General features: G+C 40.5%; 3 protein-coding genes across 8 annotated transcripts; all 3 read right to left on the bottom strand.

Annotated features, from left to right (window-relative positions):
• Positions 1-1,958: 1,958 nt before the first annotated feature.
• smek1 (SMEK homolog 1, suppressor of mek1 (Dictyostelium)) lies at positions 1,959-12,122 on the bottom strand. Of its 4 annotated transcripts, none has more exons than XM_029496116.1 (15): positions 11,009-12,122; positions 10,758-10,813; positions 10,563-10,661; positions 9,820-10,437; positions 8,768-8,845; positions 8,544-8,660; positions 7,081-7,201; positions 6,833-6,999; positions 6,286-6,388; positions 6,019-6,177; positions 5,730-5,899; positions 5,038-5,180; positions 4,261-4,451; positions 3,232-3,443; positions 1,959-3,032 (listed from the first exon to the last, which is right to left on the bottom strand). In XM_029496116.1, exons 1-15 carry the CDS (start codon positions 11,148-11,150, stop codon positions 2,910-2,912), a joined length of 2,499 nt encoding a protein of 832 aa, XP_029351976.1. In that variant the 5' UTR covers positions 11,151-12,122; the 3' UTR covers positions 1,959-2,909. The 4 variants fall into 4 exon arrangements, with proteins under 4 accessions (XP_029351976.1, XP_029351977.1, XP_029351978.1 ...); XM_029496117.1 differs by having other exon boundaries at positions 6,833-6,964; positions 7,085-7,201; XM_029496118.1 differs by having other exon boundaries at positions 5,038-5,177; positions 6,833-6,964; positions 7,085-7,201.
• Positions 12,123-12,409: 287 nt separating this feature from the next.
• erh (ERH mRNA splicing and mitosis factor) lies at positions 12,410-14,444 on the bottom strand. Its single transcript, XM_029496747.1, has 4 exons — positions 14,345-14,444; positions 13,824-13,911; positions 13,322-13,442; positions 12,410-13,228 (listed from the first exon to the last, which is right to left on the bottom strand). The coding sequence occupies exons 1-4, from the start codon at positions 14,345-14,347 to the stop codon at positions 13,126-13,128; spliced, it is 315 nt and encodes a 104-aa protein (XP_029352607.1). The 5' UTR covers positions 14,348-14,444; the 3' UTR covers positions 12,410-13,125.
• Positions 14,445-15,054: 610 nt separating this feature from the next.
• paplnb (papilin b, proteoglycan-like sulfated glycoprotein) lies at positions 15,055-23,440 on the bottom strand. 3 transcript variants are annotated; one of them, XM_029496541.1, is made up of 14 exons: positions 23,297-23,440; positions 19,781-21,507; positions 19,471-19,550; positions 19,036-19,139; positions 18,844-18,904; positions 18,648-18,750; positions 18,291-18,421; positions 17,778-18,092; positions 17,317-17,493; positions 17,082-17,232; positions 16,928-17,008; positions 16,439-16,595; positions 16,256-16,334; positions 15,055-15,869 (listed from the first exon to the last, which is right to left on the bottom strand). In XM_029496541.1, exons 3-14 carry the CDS (start codon positions 19,525-19,527, stop codon positions 15,582-15,584), a joined length of 1,704 nt encoding a protein of 567 aa, XP_029352401.1. In that variant the 5' UTR covers positions 19,528-19,550; positions 19,781-21,507; positions 23,297-23,440; the 3' UTR covers positions 15,055-15,581. The 3 variants fall into 3 exon arrangements, with proteins under 3 accessions (XP_029352401.1, XP_029352403.1, XP_029352402.1); XM_029496543.1 differs by having other exon boundaries at positions 15,055-15,866; XM_029496542.1 differs by having other exon boundaries at positions 19,471-19,547.
• Between the last annotated feature and the right edge of the window lie 200 nt (positions 23,441-23,640).

The following is a 23,640-nucleotide window of genomic DNA, read 5'->3' as shown; positions in this document are numbered from 1 at the left end:
TTTTCTTCCCTGAATATTTATGTCTTGGTATCTCATAGCTTCCTTATTGTGTGAATGATGTATGTATGTATCTATCTATCCAGATGGATAGAGCATATGCTGCTCTTATAATGTTTGTATTTGTACAGATATAATACTGATGTAACCAATCTAGAGGAAGTTGATATCTGGCAGCCGGGACACTTATGGAGCCGAGCCCATCAAGAGAGCTGTCAAAGAAGCTTTTCATCAGCCCGGCAGGAAGCTGGACAGAAGTGTCCCCGATGGGGACTCTTCATCCTGGCAGACATACAGGCGGACAGAGCCGGGTGAGCGCCTTGGCACTGGAAGTGGAGCCGGCATTCTGGTGGAGCAGTGGCTGGCACCAGCAGCAGGCTGGCCTCTCCAGTGGCAAAGAGGGAGATCACACACACACACACACACACACACACTCTGCCACACTCCTGCTGAGGAGCAAACAGAGGCTGGCAGGGAGGGCTGCGCTTGAAAAGCTGCCGTTGTCTGGAGATGGCTTTCATGTGAAAGGGAGTCTTAATAGGCGTTGTGTGACGGCCCTCGTTGCATGCTGAGCATCGAGTGATCCTCTTCTGTTGGGTTTTAATTAATAAGCAATGTTTGAAGGCTACAATGCTCTTGGAGGGACAACATAGTGACTCCTTGGTGGCCTTGATGCTGTTTGTTTTCGAGTCCTACTCAAACTCCCACTGAGGCAACCACAGAAGCTGGGAGGTGCTGACATTTTTCATAAACTATTTATCCTTATGGTTTAAAAAAAAAAAAAAAACACACACACAACAGATCTACCAGAGTGCCATGGCTCAGCTATGATGCTGGAGTAAGGAATGCTAGAAGTATGTAAACAACATTTTCTCAAGCTGGGCAACTAATGTCACTGGATCAAAATGTTCATGTCCACATAGATACACTAATCTTGTGACAATTTTTTTTTTATATATATATTTCACAACTGATCTATATTTGAAAAGTTGTTTTTCTTTTTCTTATGTCTTGGTTGAATTTGCAGTTTGAGGATTTTTTTTATAGTGGTGGTAGATGGTGTGATAGGCAGCACCAAATTTATACACTTTAAGAAAGTGGAAAGGCAAAATTATCCGTCTGCCTCCAAACTCCCCACCACTCAGAGGATAGTCTTCTGTGCTGGCTTAGGCAAACAATAATTAGTAAACACTGCGACACCAAACCAGTAGGTAACACAGAGGTAACATTAATTAGTTGCTTTTGCAAAAATTTTCAGTGTTCACAATGCTGGTGTTAAAATTACCCAAATTTAGAGAATTGAAAATTAAAATTAATGTGATCCATGATGTGAAGTCAGCTGTAGTCACTTAATCGGTTTATGGGCAGAGGGTGCCACCTGGTGGATTGTAAGGATCTCAACTACAAAAGGGCCAATCCACTGTACTAAATAAAACAAATAGCATTCCTTTGGAAGAACACTTGGTGAAATATAAAATAAATCCCAAGACACAAGAAAAAAATTTTTATCCCTGAATAAAAAATTGATTTGGTCACATTATTTGTAGCTGGATAACGGTTGCTTGCTTTTATAAATCACCTTTGTCCTAAAGAGAACCTAAAATTGTTCCAAAAAGGAAAAATAACCATTTTAATTCCCTGCTCAAATTACTACTATTCCATGATAGAATGACAGGGTGGTGTTCAGCATTCACAGTCCCACATCGTGCCCCATGAGACCATTTGTGGAACCGTGTTAAAGCCGATTGCATTATCTGTGCGACTGACCAACTTTGTGTGTTGCAAAGGAAATGCCAATGGATCAATTGTAGAGAGATGCAGCAGACACGCTTATCAGGACAAATGGTAGTTGGACATCTTACAGCAAAGATCTTTTTAATGGTCCCAAATATTCTGAACAACTAATTGTACACTCATGTAAAAGGAAAAAAATGAGAAGATATGACAAAATTCATCACATCTAGAATTCCACTCAATCTTTAATCAAGACGGGATTACAAATTCTCCAAAAAATCTGCAGTTTCAAAGGGCAAAAAGGGTAAAACTAGCTCACCTACTGAGGTCTTTAAAAACCTGTTCAAGTGTGACTGAAAACGTCCTGAACATTTAAAGGCAGGTCTTTTTTGTTGTCATTTACAAAAAACAGGAGAAAGTTTGAGACAAATAGAGAAAAAGAAAAAAATTATGAAGAAACTGCTGGCTTTTTTCTCGTCAGAGAAAGAACATCCGCTGAGGAACGACGACACTGATGACATCATCAAACGACAACAAGGACAGCTCTTTGTCACATGCTGCCTCCCGTCTGGTCCTATATACTAACTTAAAAAAAAGGGGGGGGACAAAAAGCAACAGACAAAGAGGGAAAAAGAGCAGAGGAGAAAAGAAGTAGAAAGGATTCTGAGGGAAGATGGATTGCGAGTTGTGGTTCTGGGTCTGAATTGGCCGACCCATACGGGCCGCTGTGATGTCCATCCCTGAGTGGGGGGCGGGGGGCAGTGGGTTATGGTCCGAGCCTGCAAGCTCTCTGGGATTTCAGTCTGCTTATACGTGTTTTCATATGTGGTATTTTCCTCCAGTTGCTAAATTACCAACTCCAACTTGTTTCATACTTTCCGAGTCCGCTGAAGATCTCGAGTGTGATCCCCCCCCCCTCCCCCCAACTTATACTCGTCTGTTCCACGTTTCAGACGCTTTCCACTACTGGTCTCCTGATTGGCACTTGTATGAACGAGTCTGGGCTAGTCTCAGGGAGGCTGCAAAGCTGTTCACAGTCCACTCCCCTTGGGCCACCCGCTGGCAAGAGAGGGGTGGCTTTCATTCATTCAATTTGTTTACAAGTTTGATCATTCCTGTGTTAAGTCTAAACACTGAAACTGTCTGAGCTGTGCACAAACTGAGGCAGGAATGCTTCTTTAGGAGCTCATTTTAGACTTCTTCGAAGGTGGCAGGGGGTCGTCTTTACTCTCCCCATCCTCCTCCTCTTCTTCCTCCTCGTCATCATCATCAGGATAGTCCACCAGTCCCACTAAACCTCCCTGAAGAAGAAAAGACACACAATGAATCCTATCATACTAGTCAACTAGCCACCTGAAGTATTAAATTATGGTTAAAGCTTTTCACATAAATAGTAATGAAAACAGAACATAAATTGCTCAAAATCATTTTTATAAACAGCATAGTAACACTATTTTCTTCACAGATCCACATTTTTAAGATTAACATGCTGAAATGTACCTTTGTGGTTACAGTTGTGGTGGAGGGTGAGCTACGTGCCCCTGAGCCTGGAGAACCTGGTGATCCTGGAGAACCTGGGTTCAATGAGGCAGATGAAGGGGGGCTGGATAGACTGGTTTTAGTAGAGCCAGAAAAGGAGAGTTTGAAGCTGGGGTTCTGTCTGCCAGACAAGCTGGACTTCCCAAGTACTTCTTTGTCCTCTGTATCTTTCACTGGAAGTAGGGAGAGGTGGATAAGAAAGTGTTATTCTCCCAATGTAAGTCTTTTACCATTCCTAGAATGAACAAAATTTACCTTCTGTAATCACACATAATTCCATAACAGATTTTTATTGCATCTTGAGGACTCTAATAAGCATGCAAGAACAACCATTTGTGATGTGTTTAGGTAAAGCCATGTTGAATGAAATTAATACAAAATTGTGAGTACAAAAGAATGTGGAATCAAGGAGGCTACTTTCATATAAAGAGGGGAGGAAAGTTCACTGTGCAGAAAACTGTAATGACCATACGCTATTGCTCATTGATAATGACTGCATCTAAAGCAACACTAGAAAGAACATCAGACAACGTTCAGCAATTTCAAAAAGTTTATATATCGAAACTTGCATATTTACTGATAGCAAATGTTTGTTGTGCTTTTCAAAATTTTCTGCTAGTGACAAGTCACATTGAGGAAATCTGATTTTTTTTTTTTTTTTTTCACTCTTGTCTAGAATGTGACGAAATAGAATTTGTATTACTGGCTCTGGTCTTATTCTTATCATCCTAATGTACCTTGTCTCTTTCCCTACAAAATCCCAATGCAAACAGGAAATAGCACTAACAACAACTCTACTATTCCCTTCTCAGTTCTTTTAAAGAACTCACACTGTTTCCACTACCTTTCATTCTTATGATCAGAAAAGGGCAAGCTCACACTCACACTCATTTGTATTGTTTCTTCAAATAAGTACAACGTGATTCTCAACAACCAGTTTCAGTCCAACATATTTAGAAAGAATGGAAAACTTTGCCTTCCAAGACTTACACTTCTTTCTCTCCATGAACTTGCTTATGGGCTCCATGAGGTCTTCCTCGCTCTTCATCTTGTCAGAAGGAGGAACCACTGCTTCACCGTCCTCAAGGTCATCCTCATCTGTATTGAACCACATCTCTTCTTCATCCTCCAGTGTCCGTGCATCACGGCGGAAACGATGGTTCCTCAGGATGGAGCGCATACTGCAGGGAATAACACACACATATATTCTTATAAACCATAACCAAAAAGTGTGTTTATTAAACCAGCTTTTCTCCAGTCATTTCAAGCCGTTGCTTAAGTGCACATGTACAATATTTAATTTAGAGACATTGATTCTGATGTCACTACTGTTCAATGTACCTTGACCACAAATGGGCACAATATATCTGTAGGTAATTCAACAGTAAACTGCACAATCAAGAGAATAAGAACCTTAAAAAGAAAACACACACAAGCACAAATAATAATAATAAAATAAATTCAAGGGCAAGAAACTCAGATGGATGTTTGGTTTTGACAACATAATCTAATGTGCAGTTTCACTTTCAGATTGCATTATGTACTTCTGTCAGATAAATCAGAGATAAATTGCTCAATGCATGCAGTTCATAGTCAAAGCACCTATTGTGTTAGACAGGAAATGCACCATTTAAAAACAGTGCATGCATGTATTGTTTGAAGGGGGGAAAAAAGAAACTGCATCTGTCTCACTCATTAAATCATCTGTGACAATGCTTCTGGTATTGTGATATAGCAGTAAGATTATTACAGACTTGGCTTTCTTACCTATCCAGTTTGGGGTTATCTTGCCGCTCTCGCTGCTGTTCATACCGCAGTTTCAGGCCCTTGAACGTCTGGACGTAGTCCACATCTTCTAAAGCCTTCCAGTAGTTCTCTACTATATGAGCTGTGAGAGACTTCACATCCTCCTGGGAGCAATGGGAATCAGAGAGAAAGAGCGAGAGAGAGCAGGAGAGGTGTAACGACACAGAAAGATGGGAAACGAGAAAAAAAAAAAAAAATAGAAACGGAAGGCAGTGCATAGTCCAGAGTTAAGAGCAAAAGAGGTGAGAAGCATGAGTAAAGGAGAGAAAGAGCGGAAAAGATCACACCAAACAAGTTAAAAAGGTATCAATAAATTGTGCACATTCCACAATATTTAGCGATGTGATTTTATAAGTAGTGTAGTTTTTGTCAAAGTTATAATAGTCTTTACTTTTTAGATTAATGAAAATGACTGGCTGGCTCATAATCAATTATGCAACTACTGAAGTGAAAGCAACAGTAGGAGAGAAATGAATACATATTCTGTCAACTGAATGAGAGATTCCCTCTTAAAGCAATCAGTGCAGTATATACAATGCTCAGAGTCACCACGGGTCACCATGCTAACTGTTTTGAGAATCTGGACCAAAACAGAATCAAACATGAAAAAAGGAAGGAAAAAACTTCGGTTGCCAGATTAAGGCAATACTCACCACTCGAACATACTCAAACATCTCAATGATGGCTGAGTTCATGAGATTGTAGCGAGAGCCATTGTTGAGGAAGGCTTTAATGACGGGCTCAAAAAGGAAGTTTCTCATTATGTAGCGATTGTAGAATTCATCTTTCAGACCAATGATCCTCCGCATGAAGCGCAGTGCACCTGGGTATACAAACATACAAATTAACAAACTCCAAACTCCTTTTTCATTTATGGTTCACACATGGATTATCATTTAACTTTTTAAACTTGGAAGGTTATATGGGACTTATGAGACTCACATAGTGCCAGGAATGCATGCTGAGAGGCAGTCAGCACCAGTACCCTCCTGAGAATATCTTTGTTGATGATATAGTTCTTGATGTGATAGGTGTGGTGCTCAACACAAAATGTCAGCAGCTCCAAAATCAAGGCTAGCAACTGTGATGTTTGAAAATCATCTAAATTAAGAAGGAAGGGTGTAATCAATACAAAGTATAATGAAAAAACAATCATTAGTCAAATAACTCTTTATACATGTACCAACAGATCTGGCAGATATTTAGTACCTTTGCTAGGTTTTTCCTCTGTGGTATTGGCCAGCAGTGGAGCTGAGAGGACATGCATACAGTGCTTGTAGAAGAAGCTCAGAAACTCTGTCTTTTCTGTTTTCTGGAAAAAAGAAAAAAGAACACGTGCTAAATTGTCCAAAAGGTCCAAACTCTTAAAAACAATAGTGCATCTACAACCCAACCTACTGTATTACAGTTATAGGTGCATCTTTTTCAGCTATTCAGGAACAATTCTACCACTCCAGTATGGATATTTTTTTCGTCAAATATTGTATCTGACTTGTGCTGCCATCCTCTTCACTGCAAAAGATGGGTTTGTTGCACTGTCTTTAATTTAGCATCTTAGATAATGACACTGTAGGACCATGAAAGAATGTTTACTTTAGACCATTTGACAACTGAATTAAGAGAGCAATGGGTCCGCACCTCACAAAGAAAAAGAAATCAGCATTTAAATTTGCCTCTGGATAGGCAGGAGCTACAGCATCATTTGAAGTCAGTGTTAGTGTAAATTGACGTAAATAGGAGAATGGTGAAAACTCACATTTGCAGTAGCCAACATGTTCTCTGGATCCACCAGTGTCCGTAGCAGACCCATGAGCTGCACTGCCCCCCCTAGTTCTGGGTCTGTATCACAGATCATGTGTTCTATGATCAAGTTGATCAGGAGGATGTCCTGGAATGGCAACAAATGATATTTACTGACAGAATCTGTTTTTCATCTTTATCATTAATAGGAAGAGAAATAATATCCACTTATTTTGTGATGTTGCCAATGTCTCTTGGATATACTTACATCATCATTCTGCTGGGACTCCTGCATGACAAACTCTCGTACCATGGAGGGGTTGTACTCTACCAGATAAGAGAAGATATCTGTGGCTGCCCCACGGACCTGAATGTCATCCATTCCCTGTTTGAAGGTAAAATATTTTTATGTTGTCAATTTGTCAATGGACTGTAACTTTCCCCTTGTGGCTCATTGCTGTCACACAAAGTAATAAACAAAATGGAGACAAAAGTGATCATCATAAAAGAACGCTGCAGTTTGTTCCACTTTGATAATTTTTTACTTACTCCTCAGTTTTTAAGGGTGCGTGTAAACAGGAAAGAGAGGGATTGAGTATTATCCCATAAAATGTTTGTATAACCAAACATGAGATACACATAACAAGCATGGATATCTCAAAATCTGCAGAAGTCTACTTGCTATTAAGAGTTTTTCCCCTGGATTACTTATGTTTTGCAAATATTCTGAATTGCTAGGTTACGTTTTAGAATTGTGGTTTGTACTGCAGGGTAAGAAAAAAAAAGAGCACAGTATACTCATGGGCTGGCTAGAAAGAGAAAGCAGCTAGTTGATTTTGTGGGAGAACAAAGTGTATTTGGCCTCTGCAGTCACTGGTGGGTAAGAGCAACAGTAACAGTCAACCTAACACGAAAACCTGGGACTGCAGACATCAAAATAAAAACATTTTAGATGCATATTTTTAGAATGTCAATGCCCTTGACATGTTTAGATGTTTTAATTGTTTGTGGAGTTGTTTTTTTTTATGATGGGTTCCAAATTTAATTGTTTATAATTCTAATTGTCAGAGAGGGGGATCTAACAAATACAAACTTTGGACAAATTATGCTGCATGGTGAAGTCTGCAGTTCGATTAAAAATCAATAAATTAATTATGTGGAACTGAACAAGTGAAAAAGGTCCCCTCTGTCTAGGTTGTGAACTCCAAAGCTGGCCTTACTTCTCCATTTACATTTTTGTCTTCAAATAAAACCATGACGCCTTGAGGCATCCTCCCTGATGATTGCTATTTATTCTTGCTTCAATCCATGACAAGCTTCAGCCTCTACTTGCACAAAACCACTATGCCCTTTGTTTTCTTGGACTGCAAGTTTGTTTATCTGTTCTATTCCAGAAAAAAATGCTGTGTCATGGTCTAAATGGGAAGCTGATATATAACAAGTGTAGAAATATCCTCAAACTAGAGTCAAAAAAGCTTTGTGTCATTCACTTGAATAAGCTACAAACAAGAAATGCTAATAATAAACCTCCATAGTCACAATACAGTACAATATAATGCATTAAAATAGCACAAAGAATACATACATTAACTAACTAACTAACTAAATAAATAAATAGAAAATTCAACACTACCAAAGCTAACCACACAAAGTTAATTTTGTACACAAACATGTTCGCCAAATAAACTTAATTCCAATGTATGTTGGTTGCCGGTTGCACTACTCACCAGTATGACCTCTAGTGCAGGTAAAATGCCCATGTTTGACAATGTCTTAAAGAAGGCGTCTCTGTTTTGAGGTTGTAACGTTTGTGAGAATGCACAGAATTCCTTTAGGAAATTTACCTATAAGAGAGAAACAAATATGGCTTCATCAAACAAGAAACACAAAGGGGGAAAAAAAATACTGAGCAATTTGAAAAAGAACAATAAGCAATTAAGATCTGGCATACCAGTTCGTGTCTTTTGTCATCATCAGTAGCCTCATCTGTTAGCTGTGCAAAGAGGTCTGTCAGGAATTTCTCATCATCCTGACACCAAAAAGGACAGGGATATGAGATGGGTTAAATACCACAAACAGTCCGCAAATCAAGAAGTTAAAATAAAGAAGCAAATAAATCAACTTTAACCACCTCCATGTTCTACAATCAATTAAGCACTCAAAATTAAACTGTTTACATATATAATCAGAAAGCAAAATATCACGTTATCAACAGTTACAAATAGCTAATCTTAAAAATGTGTTATTGTTACTGTGACATTATTTCTCTTTATAAATACCTCTTCACAATTACATTCATATTCATATATTAAACATTTTATTTACACTCACTTTTAACGAGTGCACTTCACATTATGAAATTGTGCTGAATATATTAAGTTTGATGGATTATGCGCATCTGATGCGGAACACTGAAAAAAGTGAGTCTCATTCTGTGATATTTGTAATCCAGTTTATCAAGTATGCCGAATGAATAGAACACTTTGTTAATTTTGATTTGAAACATTTGCCTCTTGGTAGGCAAAGATGAAATAGTCTTTATCAATGGTGTTTGACTTCACAACTTCTCATGGCACAGTGCACCAGAGTCAATAGCGTGCCAGTTACAGTTTTCCTCTAGCACAGCATAACTGATTTACACAACACTTCCCCATCTCTATGGAGACAGCCATACATAAACACTGCTGAGTTGACACAGTACAAAAACCCAAAGGTCACATGACCATAAAAGACCAGCAGACAAACTCAGGCCGGGTAAAGCACAAAAATAAAACTATCGCTCAATCCTACAATTACTGCAAATTCCAGTTCTCACAGCATAAACAATGTTTTTCATAATATTCTCTTGTATGGTGTATGTCATGTTATGACAAAGTCATTTGTAAAGCTTATTTTGTCACATACATTTGTATCCCTAAAATTTTTAGTGAAATCGTTTTGAATATGCACATTATTAAAAAAAAAAAAAAAAAACTTTCACTGGCAACACTGTGCCTATCTCACCTGTAGCATGCCCACAATCTCCACCTTGTTGAAGAAGATGAAGGAGTGCAGAGTGGACAGCATGTTTTCCTCAAAAACAGAGGGTGTGGGCAACACCATGTCCTGAATATACTGCACCCGATATGTCTGATGAATTTTCTGACGCAGTTCGGGATCAGAGATGGGAATCACCTCCTTGAAGCGTGCTGTCTTAGTGAGAAACTCCCGATGCCGCCGTGGCTGCGGGAGTGCCGGATCAAACTCCAGACAACCAATGACGTCCATGATGCACTCATCAGAGAACATAACCTCAAAGAGTGCAGTGCGATTGAGCAGGAATATGCCTTTGATGATTTCGTACAGGTGGTGTAGTCCCTCACGATTCTCCAAATCCTCACACACACGGAACAGTTCCAGGAGCTTGCGAATGTAACCCTCATTCTCCACAGCCAGTGCCAGTTTCTCACGCCGCAGTGGTGATGGAAGTGAGGAGGCCACCAGCTCAGCCAGGTCCTCTAAGCGGTTCAGTTCACACGGTGGCAACTCCAGACCCGGGGATGACATGTCATCAAAGCGTTCCTCCTCAGACTCGTCCACAACATCCTGGGTGATGTCCACAGATGGATCCTTCCCCTGGACCTTAAAAATGAAACAAACATATAAGTGACTAGTTAAGGAGACTATCAACAGAAAAATCCAAACAGTTTGAATACCAAGTGCACAGGCAGATAGAGCAGTCAAACATTTATTCACGGTGTAGTTACCTGGCATATTTTCTCCCAAATTTCATCACATCCAGCCTTTTCTTGAAAACTAAGTGCCAGATCATAATTTTCAGCTTCTGACCATACTATCAACGTATCCTTTTGAAAAGAAAAGCAACACTGATTTACAATCAATGCATGGTAAAGGGAAATCCATACTCCACATGAGTATACAGTATCACGCTAAGTATTGACCTGTTGTTTCTGGTAGGCTGTGTTCGGGTTGATTTTGGACTCCAGCAGGAGGGAACCTGTCGGGTTAAAAACAAAAGGCGGCTCGTCAGCGTTGTCAACAGTGCTTAAATGAGGAGGTTGCAGGTTACAGCTATAATTAAAAACAGTCCCCGTGGAGCATATTGTAGACAGTTAACCACAGGGAAGCAATGACGGCGGTCAATCTCATAATTGGCAGCTGCCATTCCTCTTGCCTTGGACTGCTCACTTACCATCGCTCTCTGCTCGCACCAGTAGAGACGTGCCTCTCAACCGCTCCACATATGCAGACGATACATGTCCGGTCCCACGGTCATCCCACTGTCTGTCCTCATTAAGGGTATAGACTTTGACTCGTCGACGAGTGTCCGTCATCTTGTCAGGTGATTGCAAGCGGTTTCCCAGTCCCGCACCTTCTGGAGTTTCACAGCGTATCTGCTTCACCTTTAAGCGCCACAACTGAAGTTCACTGTTTTGCACCAGTTCACTTCCACAATGCGGTACTGACTTTACTCTTGCCAGGGGTCGAAACTGCTCTGATGCACCTTCAAAGTGCAACACTTGGGACGAGTCGCCGAAGATTTCGGCAAAATACAACTACTGTTTATCGCTACGAGCTGCCTCAGTACGAGTCTCGCCGGCGTTACAGGCGACGCGCCACACAAAATCTGCTTTCACACCATTGTAGAGAGCTTGACTAATTTACAGTGCGGAGGGCATTGACGTTAGCTTTGATTAAAACGGCAGAACAAGGAGTGACAAACATTACAAACTCCTGACGTAAAGCTGGTTGATACGTGTTCAAAATGAGCCCGGCTGCTGTGACCAATGGCTCCCTAAACACCCTGACTGTTTATTAGTACAGTCTGTACGCTTGTGGACAACGTTAGCCAGCTACGTTAGCTAGCAAACCTAACGAGTCAACTTGTTAGCTCGTACGCTAGCTGCCTACGCTCCACATATTCAGCGTTAACCAACCTTTTGAAGCAAAAGGACCAGACCCGTGCATCGATAACATTATTTCAACACCGCGGACCTTAGACACCGTATTTAACATGTACTAACGTGTCTAATTATATCTGAATAAAACGCCAGCTAGCTAGCATTAGCCGCTATTTCTGCCCCAAGTGTTCCGCCATGTTCTGGCTCGGGGCCGCGGAGAGACCACTCTCTCCATACTGGTACTCATGCATCCCAAAAACATGCAACCCAACAAACTGTAGTCGTATAATTACGTCAATGTTGCGTTTCACATTATAATGCTATTTGCCATTCATTCCCGACGTCTTGCTCAAATAATTGCTAACTACCCCCCCCGCGAGTATTCAGCCATCTTGGGTCCCTTTAGAGTCAGTACGGGGTTTCCAGCACAGCAACAACAGGGCAGCCCGCCACATTTAAAGAGACAGTAGCACAAAAAAAATTCTTAGTAACAAGAGTGGTGGCGACAAAACTCAAAACAAAACACAGCACCATCCACTTTGCATCATATTCAACTGGTTGCTTGACCGTTTCACCCACATGTGAACCTAAAAGTTGACCATTGTCTTTTTATTGTCCTGTTCTGAATTAACGGTAATATGCATTTTCTCCTTGAATTTAAAATAGGTCAGATATTCACGATTGGACACCAGTCAGAAAACAATAGTTTATTACATTTAAAAGGAAGAAAGAAATAAGTCTTCAAAGAAAAACATCAAGAATAGATTAAATCAAATGGTATGCAAAACTAAATGTTCACAACAGCATTTTCACATCAAAATAATTGGCTATATTTACTCCAATAATAATAATAATAATAATAATAATAATAAAAAAAAACAACAACAGGTGAAACGTGGGGGGAAAAAAAGTCTGACCAGTTACATTGACGGGAAAGTAGCTGATTGTGAAATAGATTACCCACATTGAAAATCCACAGCATGTTTGAATTTAACCCCCCAGTTAAAGTATAAAAACATGTCACATAAGTTTTAGGGAAACTGAAAGCACACTACTGAACATCCAACAAGCAAAAAGTGTTTTTGTCTGGCCTTTGGAGCAGATCTCCAGGCATGGATCTTGCTCCATCAGTAAGTAAGTCCTTGCAGCCATGAATGCCTCTGTCCTCACGGTGCCACGAATGTATGCAAATTGTAGGGCATGACTCCATTTCAATATAAAGCCCAAAATGTCTGGCATTACCAATTTATTTAATATCCTCCTTTCACAATGGATAGTGTGATGTGAAAACCCACATTCAAACTGACAATGTTGTCCATACACACAGATCTATAAGATGCTGTGGAAATGTAGTGCAGTGTAAACTCTTTCCAGGTGTGTGTAGCAGGACAACCTGTCATTGATGCCTTTACTTGGTTGCCTGCTGAGCCTGACGTCTGAGCAGGACATATATCTTCTCCTTGATCCAGTCTTTGTTGTATGGTTGGTATGTCTGGGTGTCTGCTCTGTACCTATTTGACATGAAAATGATACTTCAAATGTTTACTACACCCAACCCAAGGATGATTTTCAATCAAATAAATGGTTCACCAGCTCATACTTACACAAGACAGCTAAGATCAGCCAAGTCATCAATAAAGTCAAATAACTGACTTATATCATAAGTGATGGAGGGACTGTTTGGATTCATCCTCTTCAGATGCTCCTCATACATTTTGCAAACACCTGGAAGACAATGGCAGAGCATGCTAACCAGAACCAAATGCATTTCTGACAGTGTGCGTCACAAGAAAATTGCTAAAACATTACATACATGTTTTTTTTCAGTGTATGTTGTAATGTAGATAAGATACAAGACAAACACAAGTTCAATACAGATAATAGAACTTCCAAGTCAACTAATATATATTTGACAAACTACAATCACAGAGACAAGAAATACCATTAGTTCAATTCATGTACATAATCACGTCACGTACATAACGTCAATCTACAAAATACTTACATAAATAAATAATTACTGTAAACATCATTCTGATTCTACAGTAATTAAAGTAAATATAAAGAAAAAGATTGAAAACTAACCTAACCCCGTCACAGACTCACCTTCCATACATTCATTCACTGACTCATAGTCAGCATATGTACGGCCCTCCGGTCTCTTAGTCGGTTGGACGAGCAAAATTGTGTGCGACTGCAAAGATGATTAACAACGTTTAACACACACAACAATGCAATGTTTCGGGTTTTTTTTTGTCATCATATACAGATACCGCCGATGTAGTTCTTCTGAGTGGATAAACAAAAAAAAAAAAAGCACCCAGTGAAACCTGTTCCCTTCAGTTTTTTGACCAGGAAGAAAACGCAGACACATCCATCAATCAAGTTCATATACTGGGTAATATGTGGTAACAAACCATCCACTTTTGGTTTTATCAGGCAGAGGGTTATTAGCTTATTAAACCTCAGATGAAACGCCTTCATACAAACAGAAGAAATAAGACAAAATACATGTAGTAGATGTTAGCCTCGGAGCTTGTTAGCTTAACTGTGATGGATTAACAAGCGCTATTGTAAATAATACTGGAGGTTTTTCTCCTTTTAAACCCAAAACAAAACGGGCTTACCATGTTTTTGCTGACCACAGACCTTTTTGGGGGGGATTCAAAACTGCAAAAAAGCGCTTTTTATTGCTTCTCACCCGCCGTCTGATGCAGCTAATTGAGCCAAAAAAAAAAAAAAAAAAAAAAAAAACATGAAGGGGAAATGACATCAATCCTTTTCCGGTTGCGAAATGAGGTGTCTTCAAAATAAAGCCTTTGCTTCTAAATAATTTTCTGGCACTAAAGCTGCATGCTAAGCACTTAAAAAAATTCTGTGGCGAAATCAACTCCATCTAATACTGTCAGGTAAAAACTCCCTTCATCGATCAAAATGTTCAGAAACTTTCCCAACTTTTTGGATGTATACAATTTTGAAATCCCATTCACAGTTTTTGCACAGTGACAGTTAAAGTTTCATGAGCATTTTCAAACTCTAACATTATTTTTATAGGCTAAAACGTTGCACAAGATAATATATAAGATTAGTTTCCTTGCATATGATACAAGTAAATAAATAAATAAATAAATACACGAGAACAGCTTCAAGAATGCTCAGTAGAGAGCAGCCTTTCATCAAGATCCTGACCCCCCCCCCAGAGACGGGACCCCCCCAGAGTTCGGACCCTTCCAGAGACTAGAGACTAGACCAGACACCCCCCAGAGACTGGATTCCTCCAGAGACCAGACCCTTCCAGACTGACTAGAGTAGACTTGTTACTCCAGAGTCATACAAAAGATTAGTTCAAAATGAACTTCTAGCAGGCCATTGTCCTGCGAGAAGAACCCATCAATTCTGATGGAGACCCAGCTCTCTGAAGCTGGGCCCTACATTGCACCCTAAAATTCTTGTGGCTTGTGGCTGAGTTGTGCTAGGTAGCTTCCTGGTCATCCCAGAAGGAAAGACACAGGTAAGACACAAAAATTTTTCCAGGTTACAGTGAAAATGTATTCATTCGGTATTTCTTTTAACTTTGGTCATTGGACATTGTTGTGAACAACACAGGTAAAAAATGAATAACACAATGAGTGTCACAAACACATTTCAAGACATAAAAGAAAATGTGAACCATAACAACAGTTTTTAATATGGGGTCTCTGACGCATTTTCTTTTTCCCTTATTTTTTTATTTATTTTTACAGAAAATGTTTTTCACTATTCATATATATGATAATAAACACTTCAAGTGAGTACTAATATGTTGTACATGATTAGGTTCATAGTGAAGATACCCAGGTCCTGTGTACTGCAGGTATTATTGGTTTATGCCCTTGCCCTCAGCGCTCCCCTGGGGGTCCCTCTCTGTGGAGTCACTCTGCGAGGTGTAGGTTGGGGCTCCCTCACCACAACCCCACACTCTCTCTGGCATTCCTCCATGGACACAAAATTATTGCCATTTCCCTGACAGCTCCCATACCAGAACTCAGTACATTTATTGGTTCCTGAGTCATAGTAGAACCGGACCTTCCAATTATCACAGGGCCCGTCATCACGAGGCAGAGAGCACACATTACCAGAGGATGGAGCAGTTGGGGGCGTTGGTCGCTCCTGCTGATGCAGAGAGGAAAGTAGACAAATATATTTCAGGACAGTGTAGCTGGTAAAAACATGTTGACTTAAACAGATAGAATTTATACAATTCAAATTCGAAGTGTTTTTTACTGCAAATGGTGAGTCTGCATGAAACAGATATTTTTAAAAAAGAAACACGTTTACACACTGCTACAGGTCAACTACAAAAAAAAAAAAAAAAAATCACATCCCACCCTGGTTAAACACCAATATCTATCAAGTCAACACACTTTCTGGTAAAAATGTAAAAGTCATTACAGCTGTTTGTGATATGTAATATAAGTGGCTGGACTTTTCATAAATCTGAACTGTTCAACTCCTAATCATGTTATTGAAGCAAGATGAGAAGTAGATAGGATTCCTACCACAGTTGCCTGATACCCAGGACATCCTGCTCTTCCAAATCCCCGAGCTGGAGTCACTCCATCCAAACAGCAACCATACCTAACAGATTTTTCTTTTTATTCAATGCGCAAAGACCTTGTATTGCACCAATAATCCAATCATTCCTTTTCATCATATATATTTGTTAGAGGCGATGGGATTACCTGGAGCGAACACAGTCATCTTGGACACAGCCCTCATTCCTGGGTCCAGTGGCAGAGGTGTGGCCATCAGGACAGCAGCCATAAAAGGACTGCGCACAGTGTGGTCCAATCACAGGGGGGTAGAGATCATGCCCAGAGTTTGTCGGGGGTCTGGGAGCTAAAGCAAATAAACACAGACACGATCAAACATGTACAGGCCATGCACAGGTATATATGCTTAGCCTTGTGATTTGTTGACTCAAATTTAATAGCAACTTCATTTTTTATAATGTTTATTTCAGAATTTAGATTAGGTCCTCAAGAGCAAAGTGGTTCAGAAATAGTTTTGAGTTTTATGCTCGTGAATTAACATATAAGAGAAATCAGAGCAGAGAGACACAACAACAAGCCCATTTTCCTTTGGTTACACATTTACACACATAAAATAATTGAAATGTCACCCATGCAAAAACAAAAGATAACATCACCTCATCCTCATGAGCTACACACCTGTAGGCTCTCCTGGTACGTGGGGCACAAATCTTCTTATAGAGCTCTCTTGTGGCCCTGGATTCTGCACACTTGGGACCACTGAAGAGAGAACAAATTCATTAAATTCACACTAACATAAATTGAATGTACAACTGCTTCAGAGTTTACTTACTTTGGGCTCCAGGACAAGGCTGTGAATTGCATGCCTCCACAGACACAGGCCTGCTAGCTAATCCACATTGGGCCTCGGGGTGGGGGTTCAAATCTGTATCAAAACAGCTAACCATCCTCTCCCTCACACCTCCACCACAGCTTCTAGTGCACTGATATGATAAAAAAAACCAGACACAGAGCAAAGATGTTGTTGTGTTGTTTCTTTGCAATACAAAACACTCTTGTATTCTTACCAGTCCATAGTCTGTCACATGCCAGGTGATGTGTAAGTGACAAGCAGGCCTGCGGCACACTTGGACAGAAGGAGGTCTCGCCAGTCCGCTACATGCGTGTTCAGACAGATGTTCTCCTCCTGGTCCCACACAGATCACCTCCCTTGTCTGCCGGCCTTCCCCACAGGTCACAGAACACTGACCATCATATGCAACAAGATATTCAAATCTCATTTTAACACCGGCAAATTACTATAATTAATAAATGACGTACAATGTCATACCAGCTGTTTTGAATCGAAAAGCATTTCCGCCACAATGCAAAACACATTCTATAGTGTTGTGAATTTGAAAGGTTAGATTTGATAGTTCTTTTTTTTTTTTGTGAGCTCATAAACTTCCTCCCATACCCCAGAACAATGTGTTTCATGAAATGATAATCAATAATAATCGACTGACGTTCTCTGGTGTAAGATACAAACCACGCTGAAGCTTGAGACGCTGTACTCAGCACATGGATGCATGTTGCAAGCTTGGTGACTCGGGGGCCTCTGAAGGCGCTGGGTGATGCAGTACGTGTCTTCCACCACACGGGGATTCATTGGGTCCTGAACCCAACACTCCACGCTGCGGTACTGCATGCCACTGTTGCAGGTGGCCGAGCAGACGCCATAGACTCCAGTTTTGTAGACATATGTTAGGCTCTCCCTTGGTTGAGGAGCCACAACAACAGGAGCAGTTGAGTGTACGGAGTTGATGTCTTCATCCAACCCCAGGAACTCTCCATGGGTCAGAAGCTGAAAAGTCATAAACTGTTATGTTTGTGTCTGATTTACCAGAAACGACATCTAAACAAAGCATTTAAAAAATGTATCATTTTAGGGAGAAGAAAAGAACTTATCTTTAGACTGTTGTATAGGTCATAAAAATGTTGAGGGTACAAAAACCAAAGACCAGTGTTAGGGTTAACTGTGGAATGTCAGTGTTGTTCTCACCCGGCAGATGCCATCCACACAGATATCAGTGCGGCCCACATAGCACGGTGTCCCATCTATGACTGCCGGTCTGTGTCGATAGAAGAAGTTCTGACCTCGTGGGACACAGTTCAGCTCACATGGATTGGATGCTAGAAGATTCACAATACAGCAATCAAATCAAATTTTTGATTGAACTTGTTTTCCTGCTCAGCAGCAGTAGCTGATGTGTCCAGTTTCCTATGTACTGTTGTCCAATACAGTATCAGAAAAAGAAGACTACCTCTGTGCTATGACTGTATAAATGCCTGAAAGTCAATTAAAAGCTCAAAATAAAGAAGATAATGTGATTGGACCATATAAATATAAATCTTAAACCTGCATAGTAAGGGACCCATGTGTGACGTTTGCCCTGAAAGTCCATTCTGTCAAATTTGGAGCACTGCTCCTCCCTGAAGTCCCTGGATCCAGCTGGACATTCCTATGGCAAACACAAAACGCTGGATTATTGGTATGTTTTTAGGACCTCACACTGCAGAGTAATGCTTTTCATTGATATTTAAAGGATAATTACATGTGTATTACAAGTTTGGAAGGCCTTAGAGGATCCTATGCAGTTATGCCCTCCATCTGTCCTGCAAAAAACAGAAAATATAAATACAGGAGGCTTTACAAGTTATGTACAAAACATTTGAATGTAGGTCATGTGAACATAAAAGTATCCGTTACTTTTTTCTTCCTGAACCAAAGACTCTCAACACCCTACCTTGATGTGATACATTTTCTGGTTTTCATTGCCACTCCTGTGCCACAGGTACGACTGCAGGGCCCATAGGCGCCAAACTCAGCCCAGTAGTCATGGCTTGGCAGCTGGAAAAAATATATAGAAAAACTGCTGCTCTGTTGCCGGAACACATGGTGCTCTTACACCACGTTATATCACAGCCTACCACCAACCACTAACACACACTCTGAGTATACTAGTGACACCAAAATAGAAGCTGGACTACAACCACAAACCATTCCCAATGTGTGTCTAAACCTGCTCTGTAACATATAAAGAGCATCACATGTGTGAGAAATTATATATTTGTGGGGGGTTTTTGTAAAATGTTCAAATTCTGCACATACTGTTCTTGTTTCACTGAAATGTCCATGCAAAGGGTATAATGCTATTGTTATAATGAAGAGTAGAACTCACGGCGAAGGTAGGTACAGACAGAAGCTGCAGGAGACCCAGGAGTTGCAGGATGCCCATGTTGTCGAGAAGCTGCAGAACTCCTTAGAAGAATAGCAACTACATAACTCAACTCCCAAAACAAATATTTCAATTTAAAATGAATATGGATGCCTCAACAATCAATTAATACATGTATATGTATCAGATGATTAAATTCCTTGATACTACTGGCAATTTCTTAGCTAATTCTTAATAAATGCATTAAAGGTGCAAAGTCTGGGTAGATGAGACATGCCAATAACACATTTATTCAAATCCTGCTTTATCTCACCTTCTAGAAGTAAATTCCCGGATGGTCGACCAGCAGTCCAGAGGTCCCGCAGCACCTCGGCAGTGAAGGTAGGCAATGACACTCGGCTTTTTATCTTCTCACCCTCTCTGCTCACCAGCAGCACAGCTCATATAGTGTCAGATTTCAACCACCCAGAGATGCACAGGAGGGGGTTTTCCTTTTTTTTTTTTTTTTTTTGATAATGAATATAAGCTGTTCTTTATTTTACAGGACATACTGTTCCCACTTAAGACCCCCGGGCCATGGGGCTAGGTCGTTATAGAGGTTTTATTTAAATTCTTGTTATTTACTACCCTCCCCTGTACAGAGATTGAAATATAATCATCGCTAAATTGCAGTCAAAGGAGAAAGGAGAGGAAGTGGATGTTTTAGCACACAATTTAATGATTTACTGTCATGGAGTTTAAACTTGAATGCAATAAATATTCATAAAGTCATCACATAAGAAAGAGTTTATAATCAAGGGTGAGAGGCTGATTTATATTCTTCACAGTGCTGGCTATCGATAGCCCCTTTTGCATGTCTCAAAACCACTAAATACAGACCAGTCAGTGGCAGCAGAGGCGCTAGTGAGAGGTGAACTTTGCCTCAAGGCTCTATTTAGGTACTTTTAGTGAGAAACCACAGTGGAACATAGTTGGCTGGGAAGAGAATATGGAAACTACTGGAAACCAGTGGGGAGCAAAATTATCCTGTGCCAGAATTTCACAAAGCTGATGGAGCCAGCCAGGCTGATAAGAGTAAAGCTTTAGTCTTAATTTTAAACAAGCAAACAAACTAGAAACTATGATATGCAAGTGTGTGTTTAAGCAGGGAACAAATTTGATGCGGTAAAATTCATAGTAAATAATTTGTGGACACACAGCACAGGTTGATTACTTGTTTGGCCTTGGCATTAAACACAGGAGCACATGAAAATATATGCAACAAATTGTACTGTTGCGAAGCTTATTATGTTCCAGATTCTGTTGTGTTGTGGTAAGTTGTCACTAAACATGGTGATTCATGTTTTTGTTCCGTGAATATGGTTTTTAGATATAGACCTAAACATTAAAATTTACACAACACAGATCACGTCATGCCATTCAAGAGTCCCATTAAAATATTGCTTCAAAGCCATGAAAAACTCATAATGCTTAATACACCATCTCCAAACCCAACCTCTAATTTTCACTCACACGTCCCAAAACAAACCACACCCACAGTCTTGATTTTCTCCACAATAAGGAAATACTGTTGTCAGTCATTTTCTGGCCCTCAAAGCTGCCGGTTCAGTTTTTGTGTTTGCTTCTCCTTGGCTTCGAAGGCACTCTTGGTGCTGAACAGGTCGTCCACTGTGCTAACAATCTCCTGCATTTCTCGAGACAGCTCGGTGTAACTCTCCTTCAGCTCCTCCTGCTGCTGCCGCAGGTCCATAGCTGCACGCAACAACTCAGTGGCCTGGTGGCTGCAGTGGCCTCGCAGCTGCTCCACGTCCGACAGCAGCACCTGCATGCTTTTCATCAGCTGCTCCACTCGGTCAGTTGTTACCTCAAACTCACTGGTGTCCAGCGTCATAGCCTCATCGTTGTCCGGCTCTTTGGTCATGCTATTTTCAGGGACCTGGGCCTCAGACTCCACGTCTGGTATTGGTCCTGTCTCCATCTTCCTACTGTTGCAGTTCTCCACCACCTGATGCTTAAGTCAGACTTCAATGAAACAGTTATCTGGAAGAAAAGGGAATCAATTACCTCCAGCCAACAAAAGTAAAAGGTCAAAGAGTAGAAAGATTCAGACTCAGACCTTCAGAAAAGCTGAGAAATGTCAAAGCTGTAGAGCTGCTGCAGTGCCTTTGCACAGATGGTGAGAAGCTTAACGTCCTTGCAGGGGGTGAAAAATGCACTTCTGACTAATCTTCCCTTCCTGTGCATGTGTGTGTACGGAGTGTATGAGTGTAGGTATATGTGTATGCTTGTCCAGGTGCCCTTTCACTGACGTGTTCTCCTATAATCCATTTAGGGCAGCTAACCTGAGCAGCACCCTCCCCGATCTAGACCATTGCTGGCTGGGCTGAGCAGCAGGCGGGACATCAGATTACATTGTTATTCCCTCCTCCCAAACCCACTCACTGTCTGAGCAGACAGATTAACCCTGTATGGGTGAAGTCAGCTGTGGGTGGCCTTGACACTCACTTACACACACTCATCTCCCAGCCTCTCCCCGATCTCAGCTACCTTTCAGTCTGCCTTTTGTTCAGGTGTAAGTCTCTGGTAATGCGCATTTCACTGTGTGGCTGACCATTGAGAATGTCAATGGGCCATGATCAGATCTCTCCTTGTCCACAGAGTGAATAAGTAGCAAAAAAGCAAACAAATTAAAGTCCTGTAACTAAATTTATTGCATCCATTCTACATCCCTGTAATTTAAAAAAGATTGTTCGACAATTCCCTCTGATGGTTATTTAATGAGGGACGATGCACGATTAAAAAAACTAAGCAAAACTTCAGCTCTGCATGCAAACTTACAACAGATGAGTCTGAGATCGAATGTTTAGCTGTTACAGTGAAAGTTATGCATTTTCCAACATTTTCCTTTGACCATATCATTGCATGAAACTGTAAAACAACAAAGGAAATAAACCAAACCCAAAACACAAATTCCACATATTTAAAGCCCTCTTAAAGAGCGTGACAACGTAACCTTTAAATGGTTTTAAAGATAAGGAGTCCACATGATGACCTCACCACCCTGTCTCTTATCAAAACTACACAACTTGCAGTAGGGAGGCCAGCGACAAGGGGAGACCATCCTCTCTCCGAGGAGAGGAAAACACAGCAGTGTTGATATTTGCTTTATCAGCACAGATGTACAGTACAGGCCAAAAGTTTGGACACACTTTCCTATTCATTTGAATGAGAAGGTGTGTCCAAAATTTTTTGCCTGTACTGTAAGATTTTTTTTCTTTTCATTTATGCATTCATACATACAGAATAATGTGCCAAAGGTAAAACCCCTTACACAACAAGACACATTATTCATTTGTAGCAATTATTTTTGTGTGAAAGAGCAGGCAGTAAAGCAAAGAGTATGGTTAAAGGACAACACAGTGACTGTAATGTAGAATGTAGTTGTGTTGTTGTGTTTTACTTATATTAAAAGAAAGTGGTCGCCACAATAAAGAGGGGAGCCTGTATTTTTTCCGCTCTACAAGAGGGAAAACAATAGCTACTGCATGAACCACGGAAATACAGATGACAAAGAATAACCCCGAAAACAATAACAATTCACAATGTCGAGCAAGAATTGTAGAAGGAACCAAACACACATCCTACTCTTTTTCAGTTCAACAAAGAGCATTTCTAATTAAGACCTACAAGAAGAACAGAGGAAATTACATTAAAACTGCTAAAATGTGGAAGCATGGATCTACTGATGGCCTAACACATTTGCAAAAAATAAAAAAATAAAAGAAAGAAAAGAGCAGAGATCCTAAAATAACTTTGGTCCTGTGCTTACCTTTGGTTATTCTGATAGTGTCTGAGGTGTCGCGACATGCAGGCTGAAAATAATTTATATTGTGTCTGAGAGATCCTGTCCGGCCCACACTGCTTCTGCACTCTTCACAGCTATCGTCACGCACTGTGACGATGTTCGTGAAGATGCTTTTCTAGCCTGGACTCTGTAGACTGCTTATCAGCGGCTCACAAAGAAACTTTAACTGCTGTGAAGGGTGGCGTCTGTTTGATTACCCCGACCCCATTTTTCTAATAAAATCAAGTTTTAGGAAAGTAATTTTGCCAGTGAGTTTGGAAAAGTACTTTATAGATAAATTCAAAACTCATGATGTGGCATTCATCATC

This window comes from Echeneis naucrates, chromosome 24 (genome assembly GCF_900963305.1).
Source record: "Echeneis naucrates chromosome 24, fEcheNa1.1, whole genome shotgun sequence".
Taxonomy (NCBI): Eukaryota; Metazoa; Chordata; class Actinopteri; order Carangiformes; family Echeneidae; genus Echeneis; species Echeneis naucrates.
The sequence above is the reverse complement of the archived record's forward strand: the minus strand, read 5'-3'. Positions and strand labels throughout refer to the sequence as shown.